The sequence below is a fragment of the Balaenoptera physalus genome, assembly GCF_965194825.1.
Source record: "Balaenoptera physalus genome assembly, chromosome: 6".
Classification (NCBI taxonomy): domain Eukaryota; kingdom Metazoa; phylum Chordata; class Mammalia; order Artiodactyla; family Balaenopteridae; genus Balaenoptera; species Balaenoptera physalus.
The window spans coordinates 69,855,422-69,871,119 of NC_138885.1; the positions used below are offsets into that span (position 1 = coordinate 69,855,422).

The 15,698-nt window shown below is 39.6% G+C and overlaps 1 protein-coding gene across 4 annotated transcripts in view; it reads right to left on the reverse strand.

The window, feature by feature from the left end:
* LOC309663210 (uncharacterized protein) overlaps positions 1 to 15,698 on the reverse strand; it is a gene marked incomplete at its 5' end in the record, with an annotated part of 569,151 nt that overhangs the window by 210,258 nt on the left and 343,195 nt on the right. For all 4 annotated transcript variants that reach the window (XR_014265149.1, XM_082466830.1, XM_082466832.1 and 1 more), the window contains one exon: positions 1,335 to 1,437. Coding sequence is in view for 2 of the 4 variants with exons in the window: in XM_082466832.1 (XP_082322958.1) it covers positions 1,335 to 1,437 (103 nt within the window). The remainder of the gene's footprint in view (positions 1 to 1,334; positions 1,438 to 15,698) is intronic.

Consider the following 15,698-nt stretch of genomic DNA (forward strand, 5'->3'; position numbering starts at 1 on the left):
GTTTGAGAACCCCTGCCTTAAAAGGAGATTTTTATGCCAAGTCAGAAGAGGAAGTACTTCTAGGAGATGGCCCTATAGGACTGATAGGATTCAGACGCCTGGAGATGGGTAACAGGCATTCCAAAGGTGAAGGCAATGGGAGCAGAGGCCTGATCCAGGGGGGTGGTCTGGGAACAGCAAGGACTTCCATATGGCCAGCATCTAGGATGGCTGCAAGAGTTGCTGGTAACTTTCAGTAATAACATATTAATGTTATTAAATAATAACAATAATAATAATAACAGTTAACATTTACTAAGCCCTTATCATGTGCCATGTAGATTTCTAGATGTTATTCTAGAATATTCTTTCTCACCAACAACCCTATTGAGCAGAAAGTGTTTATTAGATGATCCCCATTTAAACATAAGGAAAGGGAGGCTTGGAGAAAGTAATGAAACTGCCCAAGTCATACAACTTGGGTTTGAATTTTCACAGCAATGAGGATATAGGTTGAGTTTTAAGCTTGGCAGTCACAGCTTGACTTTAAGGCAATTTGAGAACCATATAGGGATGACTGACACACAGACAGATCAGTGGCAAGGAGACCGGTTGACAGCCATAATCCGAGAGAGAGAGAGGAAAGGGAGCAAGGATTAGCACTGGGGCAATGGGAATGAAAAGAAAGGGGCAGGTTCCAGACAGCACAGGGTCCGAGGAACAGGACTTGACAAGGGATGAGATGGACAGGGCAAAGGACAGACTGGAGTCAAAAACTATTCTGGGAGCTTAGTCTGGGAGGAAACTGGAATCATTAACCAAAGAAGAAAACAACAATAATAACAACAAACACATCACCCTCTTCTTCATATTGGACTGTATTTATCAAATACTTATACTCCAGATACTATTTTAAGAGTTTTAGATAAATCAGGTCATATTCTTTTTACAACAATCTTAAGATGTAGTTACTATTATCCCCATTTTACAGATGAGAAAACTTATTCTACTCTCATATGAAATAGCACTGGTATCTTTTCAGTGATTGGGATATTTGTTCCTTGAAAGAATTCAAACAGGTTTCTTCCAAACTTGGAAGCAAACAGAACACAGCCAAGTAAAGCAAGGTTATTTAACCCAGTAGTTGCCAACTTTCTTCATGCACCAGAATCGCCTGTGGAGCTTTCCAAATGTTCCAGTGCTGGGGCTCCACACCCAGAGATCAGGATTTAGTTGGTCTGGGGTGACACCAGGGCAGCATTTCTCATTTGTTGTTTAAAGATCCACCAGCTGTTTAATGTGTAGACAGTGCTGGGACTACAGAGTTGGCCAATGGACAAGCATTTATCGCTTACCTACTAGGTGATAGGTGCTGTGCTCCATGCAGTGGTAGATGCCAAGGTGAATAAGATGCTGCACTAGCCCTAGGAGTTGATATCTTCCAGGATCTGCATAAGACTAAGAGGGAAGACAGAAACAATGTTAGGGAGCAGAACAAAGGAGGTGAATTCAGCTAATGACACAGAATTAATCCCTGGAGCCTGAAGGAGAATCAGGGTGGACTCAAGAAGGACAGTGTTTATACTAAATAAAGCAGATAAGGAAACCATCAGAGATTGCTGTGTAAAGTTATGCGCCCCCTTTGGAGGTTAAATGGTGTAGACCAATTTGTCATCTTCTGCTTCCTTTCTTTGCAAGAGGAGCTCTGAATGGTTTAAGTATCCAGGTCTGGGTCAGGCCCTGGCGCCTACACTGCTGATGGTGGGACATGTCTTTCTCCTGGCCAATGGGAAAAGAAGGAAAACATTTCAGGAGCTGCTGAATCCCAGTGTCTTTATTTGAACTTCCCTGGACCAGGCAAGTTAGTGGTATTTATGGCTTAAAAGAATTTCCAGCTGTAAGTTTATCTTCTTGTTAAAAATCAGCCATCCCCTACCCCAAACAACCAAAGACAATAAATCAAGGCTTAAGTAAGAAGCAAAGACTTATCTCTACAAATAGGAATCCCTATGGTTGCTAACATACTATTTTTTTAGTATCAGGCATCCTAAGAGGTTAAGTGATTTGTGGGTGGGGGTGAGCTTCCCTTCAACTCGGTACACAGAAGGCGTGGAAATGAGACCAGATGTTGTCTGAGTTAAGGGAAGAAGAGTTGGGCTAACATTTCCTGATGAGTTCCAGGGCCTAGTCAAGGTTTTACCTCTCCCAAATGACACACACTGGGGCTGCTGTTATTCTTAACTGATTCTGCCAATTGATGACTATCCTCTCCAGTCTAGTTCCTTTCTCTTTCACAGAAACAATGGTGTCAAAACAAGCAAGTCTCATTCCTGAATACTGAACGGATGTACAGTTCTGTCATTGTCATCGAGGGGATAACAGCAGAGTATGGTGGCCGCCAACTGGTGCAATAATCTACTACTATTTTATCAAAATGTAAAAAAAAAGGAAAAGGTGCTATTTGATGCTCACTGACCTCAAATATCCTCTTCCAAGAAGGATCTCTGCTCTTCTTGTTCACACCTGGGCTCAAGTATAGCATCAATGATGGGCCCAGATAATGGCCTTTCTACCCTAACACCCAAATTGTGCTCACTCCCCATCCACATTGTATCACAAGAGTTGGGGGTGTCATTTTCCCCCTGTTCAAGGTCAGCCTTATTCATGGGTACAGTAGAAGGAGCCCATGTAAACAGAAGGCCTTTTACACCAAATATGTTTACTGGTCTGTCAATGTCACATTGTCTGAAATGTTTTCTTTTCTGAACAATTTCTGAATAATCTTTGGCAATATTTTCTTTTGGAAAATTTGGGAGGATTGCTTACTCTCTCAGAATGTCATTTAAAATGCATATACTCTTTGGGACTTTGGTTCCACATCTTAAGCCACTTTCTATTATTTATTCCCCATGATACAGCAAGTTTTCCAGTACTATTTATACTAGTAATAATACACACACACAGAGTGGTTGAGTTTAATTTAAAACCTACAAGTCATCTTCATGGAAATTACTTATTCTTCACAAACACTATTCCATGTGGGCAGATTGAGCCTTAACTTCCCCGTGTTAGAAGTAGCTGCCTTTCTCCTCGGAATGCTCTTGGCTCTGTCTGTGGTGTAGGATGGGGTGAAAAGTCAGGAGAAGGGAAATGAGCTGTCATCAGCAAAAGTTTTTTCCAGGGAAAGTTAAGCATTCACTCAGTTTTTCTTCCTTTCACAAAGGGAAGTGCACATTGCTGGGGTCCTCCAAAGCTCAAAGGGAAATCTATATGAGTCTTTTTCCCTGACAAAGTTTTCTCCCACCCCACCCCTTTTCTTGGGAAATTTAAAAAACACAGAAAAGTTAAACTCTCACACTCATACTTCCCAGAGTTAACAACTATTAACATCTGGTCATATTTTCCTCCAAGTTTTTTTTAAAGAAATAATATGTTTCAGATTCCAAATTCCATCCCTTTCAACCAGTCCACTCCTCCCACACCCACACCCAAGGGAAAGAAAGCCACTTTCATGAGTTGGGTGTGGATCTTTCCAATCTATTAAAAATATATATGTTTTATACACTTATGTATGCAACAAGTAATATATAGTATTACTTTCTATATGTATTTTGTTATTTAAATAAATGACATCATTCTTTATAGTGTCTGCAACTTGCTTTTCTCCCCCACTATTTAGCATTAGGTTTTTGGCAATCTATCCAAGTTGAGGTATGTAGATCTATTTCGCCTCTTTCCATTATGTATATATCACATTTCCAATTCACTACTGATGAATATTTAGGTTCTTTCCAGTTTTTCACTATTTTCTGCCATGCTGCAACAAACATTCTTGTGCATGTCTCTTTGTACACACATACAACGGTTTTTGTAGGAAATATATTCAGTAGTAGAATTTATGGGCCTAGTGTATGCACAATTTCTATTTTACTTAGGTTCTGCCAAAAGACTGAAAGAGACTATATTGATTTACATTCCCACCAGCAGAAGGTGATTGGACCATTTCCCCCACATACTGGTCAATACATGATATCAATATTATCAGACATTTAATTTTTTTCCAATTGAATGGTTAAAAAAAATGGCTAAGTATTGGTTTTATTTCTCATCTCCATGGCTATTAGTAAGTTTAATTATCTTTTCATAGGTTTATTGTCAATAGCAGTTTTCTTTTATCATATCCTTTTCTTATTTTTTATTGGATTATTATATTTTTATTACTAGTTTGTAAGGGTTTCACATGTACCTTGGATAGTAATCTTTTGCATATGATATACATCTTCTTTTAAAATAAATCTTCTTTTCTTATTTTTGAATTGGTAATATATTCACATGGTAAAACCTAAAGAGTTACAAGAGTACAATGTGAAAAGTATCTTTCTAGGTCTATTACCCTCTCCCCCACCCCATTCATTTTACCTTCTTGGAGAAAAGCAATGTTCTAGTGCACCCTTCCAAAGAGTTCTATGCATATGCAAAAAAATAGTTTCTATGTTCTTCTACAATTACTTTTTGTAAACTCATAAGATAGCATACTACACATTCATTCTGCATCTTGCTTTTTTTCACTTAAAGATATCTTAAAGATCATTCTAAATCAGTTTACATTCCTTCTCTTTTCCATTTTATTTCATTTTATTTATTATTTTTGGCTGCAGTCTTCTTTTATAATGATGGACCAAAATTTTTTTTTTAAACATCTTTATTGGAGTATAATTGCTTTACAATGGTGTGTTAGTTTCTGCTTTATAACAAAGTGAATCAGTTATACATATACATATGTTCCCATATCTCTTCCCTCTTGCATCTCCCTCCCTCCCACCCTCCCTATCCCACCCCTCTAGGTGGTCACAAAGCACCCAGCTGATCTCCCTGTGCTATGCGGCTGCTTCCCACTAGCTATCTATTTTACATTTGGTAGTGTATATATGTCCATGACACTCTCTCACCCTGTCACATCTTACCCCTCCCCCTCCCCATATCCTCAAGTCCATTCTCTAGTAGGTCTGTGTCTTTACTCCCGTCTTGCCACTAGGTTCTTCATGACCTTTTTTTTCCCCTTAGATTCCATATATATGTGTTAGCATACTGTATTTGTTTTTCTCTTTCTGACTTACTTCACTCTGTATGACAGACTCTAACTCCATCCACCTCACTACAAATACCTCCATTTCATTTCTTTTTATGGCTGAGTAATATTCCATTGTATATATGTGCCACATCTTCTTTAACCATTCATCCGATGATGGACACTTAGGTTGCTTCCATGTCCTGGCTATTGTAAATAGAGCTGCAATGAACATTTTGGTACATGACTCTTTTTGAATTATGATTTTCTCAGGGTATGTGCCCAGTAGTGGGATTGCTGGGTCGTACGGTAGTTCTATTTTTAGTTTTTTAAGGAACCTCCATACTGTTCTCCATAGTGGCTGTATCAATTTACATTCCCACCAACAGTGCAAGAGTGTTCCCTTTTCTCCACACCCTCTCCAGCATTTATTGTTTCTAGATTTTTTGATGATGGCCATTCTGACTGGTGTGAGATGATATCTCATTGTAGTTTTGATTTGCATTTCTCTAATGATTAATGATGTTGAGCATTCTTTCATGTGTCTGTTGGCAATCTGTATATCTTCTTTGGAGAAATGTCTATTTAGGTCTTCTGCCCATTTTTGGATTGGGTTGTTTGGTTTTTTGTTATTGAGCTGCATGAGCTGCTTGTAAATTTTGGAGATTAATCCTTTGTCAGTTGCTTCATTTGCAAATATTTTCTCCCATTCTGAGGGTTGTCTTTTCGTCTTGTTTATGGTTTCCTTTGCTGTGCAAAAGCTTCTAAGTTTCATTAGGTCCCATTTGTTTATTTGTGTTTTTATTTCCATTTCTCTAGGAGCTGGGTCAAAAAGGATCTTGCTGTGATTTATGTCATAGAGTGTTCTGCCTATGTTTTCCTCTAAGAGTTTGATAGTGTCTGGCCTTACACTTAGGTCTTTAATCCATTTTGAGTTTATTTTTGTGTATGGTGTCAGGGAGTGTTCTAATTTCATTCTTTTACATGTAGCTGTCCAGTTTTCCCAGCACCACTTATTGAAGAGGCTGTCTTTTCTCCACTGTATATGCTTGCCTCCTTTATCAAAGATAAGGTGACCATATGTGCATGGGTTTATCTCTGGGCTTTCTATCCTGTTCCATTGATCTATATTTCTGTTTTTGTGACAGTACCAAACTGTCTTGATTACTGTAGCTTTGTAATATAGTCTGAAGTCAGGGAGCCTGATTCCTCCAGCTCCATTTTTCGTTCTCAAGATTGCTTTGGCTATTTGGGGTCTTTTGTGTTTCCTGGACCAAAATTTATTTAACTAGTTCCTACTGATTGACCTTTATGTTGCTTCCAATTTTTTATTATTAAAACTTGTGTTTCTTATACATATATTATTTTATACATATACAAATACCGGTAGGGTAAATTATCAGAAGTAAAAGTACTAGTTAAAGCTAAGTGTTTTTTAAATTTTAATAGGTATTACCAAATTATCCTCTGTAGAGGCCATACCAAATTACACTCCCACCAGCAATGTAGGTGTCACTTGTCTTTTTTAAAGATTAATATAATAATAACAGATAACATTTATTGAATGTTTATTATAGGCCAGGCATAGCTATAAATCCATTGCTTGTATTTTAAAGAAATCATCATGGAAAATGTCAAATGTGAATAAAAGAAAAGAAGGTAATGAACTCCCACATACCCCTCACCCAGCTTCAATAATTAAGAACATATCTACAGTGCTGTACGTCAATTATGTCTCAATAAAACTGGAAGAAAAAAAAAAGAACATATGGCAAATCTCCTTTTATCTATATATCCACCCCCATTCTCTTCTCCACATACCTGTTAGATTATTTTAAAGCAAATGCCAGGCATTGTATCATTTCATTCATAAATATTTCAATAGCATCTCTAAGATATACGGATTTTTAAAAAAGTAACCAGTGTCATTATCATGCCATAAACATTAACAATAATTTTTTATGGTCACTTAGTCACCAGTCAGTACACAGATCTCCCCAACCAACCCACTAACATCTTTTTACATTTGGTTTCTTTGAATCAGAGTCCAAACAAGGTCCACACATTTCATTTGGTTGCTACGTCTCTTAAATTTCTTTTAGTTCCTAACAGCCCTCCTCCCCCTTGTTTTCTCACCATTTATTTATTAAAGAAAAAAGTGTCAAGGTGGTCAAAAGTTATAACTTCTAGTTATAAAATAAATAAGTCATAGTGATGTAATGTACATCATGGTGACTATAGTTAACAACACTGTATTGTATATTTGAAAGGAGCTAAGACAGTAGATCTTAAAATTCCCATCACAAGAAAAAAATTGTGACTATGTGTGACAATGGACGCTAACTAGACTTATTATGATGATCATGTATATATATAAAATTTAAGGTTGAACACCTGAAACTAATATAATGTTATATGTCAGTGATACCTCAATAAAAAGAAAAGTGCCATTTGTTCTGTTCGATTGTATTTTAATTTTGTTTATAATGGGTTTTATTTGTTAGTTTGTTGCCATATGAAAGAATTAAATTTTGCTATAGTCAAATTTAAGTACCTTTTCCTCTATAGTGTGTGTTTTTGTATCTTATTAAAGAAAGCCTTTCCCACTCCAAGAAAAAAATTGTTTTCCACATAGGTTTAGAGTAATGTGATTTACATTTTAGGCCTTTAATCCATCTAGAATTTATATTTGCATATGATATAAAGTAGAAATCTCATTTTTTTTTCCCATGGGATAGGTCTATTCTATACCCTTTCTTCAGTGATTTGCAATGTTATCTCTGATATAATGCGTGGCTCTGTTTATAAGCTCTCTCCTTTTGACTGATCTATTTATCTGATTTGACTCTAATACCTCACTATTTTAATGACTATAGCTTTGTAATATGACAGGCCATTGTTAGGACAAATTTGGTTTCAAATTTTTTAATGTGCAATAAAATCAGGCTAATCAGAGCCCTCATATGTCCAAAAAATGATGGACTTTGGTTTAGGAGGATAATGACATTTTACAGGCTGCTGGAATTGAGGTAGGAGTCCATGTTGTGCTAACAGATAACATTTAAAAGCTAGATTTACTTTGTTTGGAAAGGTTTCATGTAGTTCTTCCATAAGTACTGTACTTTCATAATGTCTTCTCAGATCACAAAGGATTTCACCCTTTCTTCCTCTTCTCCTCCTCCATCCTAATCCACATGTGTGGGCAGAGAGAAAGGGAGAGAGAGCTCATGAATCCAGGAGGCGAGTGAGGGTAAACATGCAAATCTTTGGTTTATAGATTAAGAATAAGATTAAGATTAAGAATAAGAAGTGGGAGAGGGTCAAGCCCCAAGTCACAGGACTCTTGTTATTTGCTATCCTGCCAACTACTAAATTTAGTAGATTTCAATGCCTCAAAGAGCCGATAGCTGGTCATGATTAATTTATCAGATACCTACTGCTTGACCAGTCTTGAAGAGGTGGGAGGGATGGAGCACTGAATGTACTGATCAGCTCTCAGATGAGAAAGGAGTGTTCTTGCCTCAAGGAAAGAACATGAAGAGCCCCAGACACAGAGACCTGTCTCATTTCCTTGAGGCTGTTTGAGGGAATGACTTCCACCCTGCCTCAGCGTGAGCTCCACACCACAAGAGCAAACACTGCTTTTTTCACTCCAAGCGTTCAAAGACCTTTGTACATCTTCCTTAAGGCTAATTAAATGTTTTCACGGTAAAGCATACGTAGGTCCAGAATCAAAGAAAATACACTTGATAAAAATTAACTCAGGGTACAGCACATTATTTGAGATGTGGTTTTTATACATTGTGCAGGGAAAAAGACCTGGTTGCATTTCTAGTCTCTGACTTGATGAAGCCCAAAAGATAATAGGCAATTTCACAGCCAAGACAGCTAAAGAGGATGCTGTCTCTTTGGAAACTTAAAGAGTAAAAGCAGAAAATCAACTAATGCTATATTCTACATGGTATACAGCAAAGAGTGATGCTGCCAGTGATTCACTATCACAGGGACATGAGGCTTTTGTTTGGCAGAAGAAGACCAATGAATAGGACTCTTAATCAGTCATCCAACAAATATTTACTGCTCCCTATAATACTGAGGAATCCATAGTGGACAAGACATACATGTGCCATCTTTCATGGAATTCCCATTCTAGAGCTGAAAAGGCAAACAAGTAAATAAATGGCAAGCTTCAATAACTAGTATGAAGGAAACAGACAAAGGGCTGAGGTACATGCCAAATACAGGGAACCTGTATTATGTCGGGTGCTTAGGGAAGGCTTATCCGAGGAGCAACACTTAGGTTGAGACATGAGGGAGGCAAGGAGCTGGCTAAGCAAAGACCAGAGAGTGGAAAGTTCCTAGCAAGTGAATAGGCCCTGAAATGTGCAGAGGCTTGGCAGGCAGAGGAGCTGACTGGAAAGCAGAGAGGTGGGGCCTGCTGACACCAGCTGACAGCGCAGTGGTAGGAGGTGGTTGCTGGAGATAGGTCCTGGCCGGGTGGTGCCAGGCCTTGGAGGCTAAGGTAATTCATTCACACTTTTACCCAAAGAGCAACAGAAATCCTCGGGCAGTTCTTTAGCAGGAAAGTGACACAATCTGGTTTACGTTTTACAAAAATCTATCTGCTCTGTGCAGAATAGATGAGAGGGCAGATGTGTACGTGAGAAGAGATGGGCTTGGACTAGGGTGGGAAAGTGAAGAGGCAGAAAATGGTTGGATTCCATTTGGAAATGGACCAGACTAGTCTTGTTGGCAGACTCTATAGAGAGGGTGAAGAAAAGGGTGAATCCAAGATGACTATTAGGTCCTTCACTTGAGGAGCTGGGTGGATGAGAGTGCCTTTTCCCCATATGGGAAAGACTGGGTAAGGGAGGGCATAGACTGGAAGTGGAAATTAAGTGGTCCCTTTGGACAAGTTTAATTTGTGGGTATATGATTCTGAAATTCGGAGGAGAGGTTTGGGCTAACAAGAAAAATTGGGGAGTTGTCAGCATATAAAAGATACTGGACATGGGAAGGAAAGAGGTGATCTAAGGAGAGAGTTTGGAGATAAACAAGAAGAGGGACAAGAATCAAAATCTGAGGAGCATCAACAAAAGGTGAGGAGCTCACCCAATGGCCTGTGAAGGAAAAGGAAAAATAGTAGAGTGTGTTGTTATGGAAATCAAAAAAAAGAAAGCATTTCAAGAAGGATGGAGAGGTTAGCTTTGTTGAATACTGCCAGGATCCTCAGAGAGTAGGACTGAGGGATTAAGCAAGGCGAACCTGCCCCGGATTCTAGCTCCTAGGAGGTGGTTTCTCAGAAGGCTTCGGCTCCTCTATGTGATTATACACCCGAAGTTCAGGGATTTACTTAACAAAAGGATTTGTCAGCCAACCTCCCACCTGGGGCTTACCAGCTTTGAGGCAAACTCCGACCAAGACCATCACGGGAGATCAGAAACCGAGCACCTCATCCCTGCATCCTCACTGGCTGTCATAAGGTCAGACTTCCTAGCTCTGGTCTTACGCACTACTTCAGGACTATTCAAATATGCTCAAACCTGGCATCACATTTTTCAGGAAAATTTATCACAACCTATTAAAATTTAAAACTTTCATGTACTCTGACCTGGCATTTTTGCTTCTATGTATCTCACAAGAGCTAAGATCGAGGTTTAAGGTTGTTCCAATCTGCAGTATTGTTTGCAATAGTAAAAACTTGGAACAACTTAAATGTCCACTCATAGAGAGGTGCTAAATATTAAAGTATGACCTATCAATACAGTTGAACGTTATGGAGCCATTGGGAAAAATTGTAGTCTTTCTAGATGTGCTGACACGGACAGGTTACCAGGAGACACTGTGGTGCTGCTTGCCCAGCATGCACTTCCTTCTCCTTGCCTTCTAACAGATCCCCAGTTTTGTTCTGGTCACCATCCCCTCCCCAAGGCAGCCCATGCGACTCAGGCTTTAGCCAATCCATGCTTTCCCCTAGAAATTCTAAATGTGAAGATCCTCAGAGAAAGAAGGAAGGGATGGTGGTAGGGAAGAGCCACCCACCAGAAGGTGGGAATCACCAATCAAAGTGCACAGAGAACCCAGCACTGGACCCCAGATTATAGGAGATTACAACATTTTAGAGATAAACTGTCTGGCACCTTACATATAAAACATTCTATTTATGTTTGATCTCTATAAATGTAAAAAGTGTGTTATTTTTAACAGCTAAACAAAAGATGCTGCATCTTCACAAGCTGTGACACTTGCTACCTCATAAACGTTTATCTTTTCTTCAGGGTGATGTTACACAGTGTGATGTTACACAGTGTGAATGAAAACTCTTCAGTGTGGGAAAGAGGAATCAGGACTTCTGTTGTTAGAAAAGAAAAATGTGGACAGGGTAATATCTGCAGACTGAGGATGCTCATAAACTTTATCTGAAATAAAATGTGATACTCATGAATAAAACAGATTTTAAAAATGTGAAGATTCTCTCCAAATCGGTTCTCAACTCCGTAGCCAAAGAGATTTTTAAAAACCTAATCACTTCACCTTCTTCTTCTTGCCCTTGGAATACAGATCAAAATCCTTTACAAAGGTCCATGAGGCTCTGCATGATCTGACCTGACTCACCACCCCTCCAGCATCATCACTCTCCTGCTTGTTCTCTGGACTCCAGCCACACTGGCCTTCTTTCTGTTCCTTGAATCAATGTTTCTTCCTGCCACAGACCCCTTGAACATGATGTTCTCTCCACCATCATCCTTCAGATAGCTCAAATGTCAACTTCTCAGGGTCGCCCTCCTGACCACTCAAGCTAGATTAGATCCATCTATTTTTAGGCTCCAATGCATTGTGCACTTTTTCCTCTTAGCCCTTCTTATGATGTATAGTCATGCATTCACTGTGTGAGTATTTGATAAATAACTATCTCCCTCACTCAACCACAAGACCTCTGAGGGAAGAACTGTATCTGTCTTGCCCAAAATTTTATCGGTAGTATCCAACACAGCACCTGGGGCTTAGGAGGTGCTCTGTAAATATTTATCAAATAAATGAATCTGGAATTGCGTCTTACACATAGTGGGAGCTCCATTGACAATCACTGAATCAAACTGAGCTGGAGACAGCGATTTGAATTTGTTCTGTTGATTTTGATCAAATCAACATATGTGACTTTAAGATTTAAACATAATATATTCCTCCTTCCCCCATCCATCAGTAAATCCCATAAACTCTACCTCTAAAACACATCCCAAATCGTTCCCCTCCCCTTCATCTCCACCACCACCACCCTAGTCCAAACCACAATCAGCTCTTACCTAGATTATTGCAATAGCTTACCAACTGGATCCTACTTCCAACTATGTCTCTAGACAGTCATTTTCCATGAGGCAGATAAGATAACCTTTTAAGTACATCAGATCATGTCAGACCCCTGCTTAAAACCTACCATCACTTCCCAACACACCCAGAAACACACCTGAGATACAATTCAAATTCCTTACCCTGGCCTCTTCCGGCTTCTGAAAACCTCTTCGATATAATATCATACCCTTCTCAGAAAGTGCCTCTACTCTCCAACCCATTGGTCTTTCTTCTGTTCTTCACACACGCCAATTTTTTCCCATTTCAGGGCCTTCACTGACATGTATCTTTGTCGACACTGCCCTTCCTACTTGGCCATGCCTGACCACCCAATTTAAAATAACCAGCCAGTCTGTCACATCACTCTGTTGTAATCTACCTGGCACTTATCTCTACCTGGCATTTTTCTTATTTATTTCTTCATCTGTCTTGTCTACTGCTATATTCCCCATACCTAAAACAGTGTCAGGCCCCTAACTGGTGGTTAATAAACTTCTGTTGAATGAATGTACATCTTTAATTTCTTACAAGTTGATTTCCAGCCCTATTACTTCACTGAAAGTACTCTCTTTCAGGTGCCTCCAGAAATAGCATTTTAGTTCTAACCTTGACCTTCCCCACCCCCACCTCTGCTGTGTATTGAATACCTCCTTCTCCTTCTACTGTTTGCTTCCTTTCCTTCCATAATACTTCTCTCCTGCTACCCAGCTGACTGCTCTTTCTCTCTCCCTTTCACTGGCTTCTCCCCATTCTCACACTTAGAACATCCTCCATGGTTTAACTTTTTATTCTTCTCCTTCTCTTAGAAACACCCTGCCCCCAAACCCAGGAGTTGAGTTACAGTTAATTCCTGTTTTCCCTTTGGCTTAGAGAGCCAAGCTGTCATCTCAGCCTTCTGAGTCTTCTCTGCAACATTTTTCTTGGATTCAACATTTTTCCCATTCCCATTTCAGGCCCCCTCTGTTTTTACCTACAGTAATGCAAACTCTTCTTACTTTGTAAATGTCTCTTTCATTTCCCAAAACTCAGAATCACAAAATGGTAGAATTGAAAATATCCCTTGAGGCAACCTGTCCAACTTCCTCATTTTTTTGAAATGGCCAAACTGAATCCCAAAGACAACCCCACAGTTTGCTCAATACTTGAGTTAAGCATTCACTTTAGAGATCTTTCCACCTCTCCTTCTAGATAGTCTTCTTCTTTGTCTCCAAAATATTCTTCCCTGCTTGGCTTTCTTGCCTACACAGCTGTCATGTCGATCTTCCTCAAGATGGAGATGACCCCAACATTCTTCTACTCAAAAACTTCAGGGACTTCTAATGCTTCCATTAAACTGAGAAGTCTACTCCCTATTCCTAGAGATACTGCTAACAGATTTCAGCCCAAACCCCTCAGCCTGGCATCTGGAAACTCAAGTTTTCACAAGCTGATACCTCTTCTGTTCACCTCAGAGAACAGAAGGGGAATCAATAGAAGCAAGATATTGGAAGACAAATTTTGGATCAATGTGAAGAAGTTTTCTAATTATTAAAATTGTTCTCTAATGACATGGGTTCTCTTGGGAGATGGTGAGCATCCTGTGAGCTTTGATGCTCAAGAATAGGCTAGGCATACGAGAAATGTTGGAAAGAGGGCTCTGATCATGGAGATGGGCAGGGGAACTGGTTGAGATAATCTCAGATTCCTTACAACTCTCAGCTCCAACACCCAGCATTCTCCCCATGCTAATCTACCCCAGGGTTCCTTTTCACAGAACCCCCCTACACAGCAAACTGAACTTCTAGCTATTCTCCATATGGCTCCACGCTTTCCAATCCTTCTGTGCTTTTGTTTATGTTATTCTTGCTGCCTGAAATGTCTCTTCCTACCATCTCCATGAAACTAGTTTAAATGTCACCTCTTCTATGACTCCTTTACAGATACCTCGAATTAGGTCAGTCTCTCTCTACTTCCCTTAGCATAGAATTGTATAATTGTTTCTTCCAGGCTGGACTGAAAGGAATGCTAACGGACATCTGGTCCAAACACTTATGATTCTGTTCCGTTGCTGTCTCCTCTTCCAGGGATTACTGCACACCATTGCTGGACAAATCCACATACTCTTCCTTGCATTGCAATCTGTTCCCTGTTAGGGAAACTCCAGCGTCCCTGCCTTAAGTATTGGGTTGGCCAAAAAGTTCGTTCGGGTCTTTCCGTAGGATGCTACGGAAAGACCCGAATGAACTTTTTGGTCAATCCAATATGTGCCCCCTCAGCTCTGCAGTACAGCATCCCCATCAGTAAGTGCCTAAAGCTGACTTTCCCAGCAGAGAAGTCCCTCCCCTTTCGTCAGATGGGCTCCATCTGCATCTCTACCTGTGTTTCCTGACCCTTCTTCCCTGTATGCTCAGGCCATTTTTTTCAACCCCTAATGCTTTCCCCTCTCTTCTCTGCTAAGAAATGTTTTATACTCCCCTCTAGAAAGACTTTCTTAACTAAGAGGGCTGCTCTTTTTATTTTAGATTTCTTGATTACTTGGCCAGACAGAAATCAAGTGTCTCGCTCTGTACTGATACGAATTGTTTCCTAGCTGTTTTGAGTATTGACATCTTCTCTCCCTACTAGGAACATGAGCCACCTCGTATTTCTTTTGCCCACTCCCACCCACCCAATGTGTCTAGCACACAGGAGACAATAAATACTTGTCGATGTCCATTAAACAAGTTATATCTTATCAGCAGCCATCTCATCAAAGAGTAGTTCAAACTGTATTTTGTGCTGAGAAGCAAAACCAGATAGAGAATTTAAAAAATTTTAAAGATGTATTGGGAATGGGAAACCAAGAGAGAAACTGAATATTAGCAGTGAAACAAAGAGGGCAATAACCCTTAATAGTTTCCTAAGGGAGCAAGCATGACTGCTTTAATTGAAGCAGAAAGACACGAATACCGGAGATGTGCTCATTTCACACCAGGAAGATGAATCAGAAAAGTTGCCCCTAATATTTTTTTCCCGAGTGATGTATTATGGGATGAAAAGCTTATAATACGTTATGGTTGTACCTTTGACATATGATTTAACCCATTGGTGCACTGTCTGGACTTCTTGCTTTGCCTCTGTCTGTGTCTAGCCATTAGAAAGGAGATTCCGAAATAAGAGCAGAAATAGAGCCTTATAAGGGTCTGATGTGGACAGTGAAGTCTCTCTGCAGATTTATGTTGAGAATTTACAGTAGCTTAAGAATTACAAAACTGAACAGTGCGATATAAAAGTTATTCCTTAGAGACAGATCACTCTGAAGTCTGGCTCCAAGTGGTCTTGC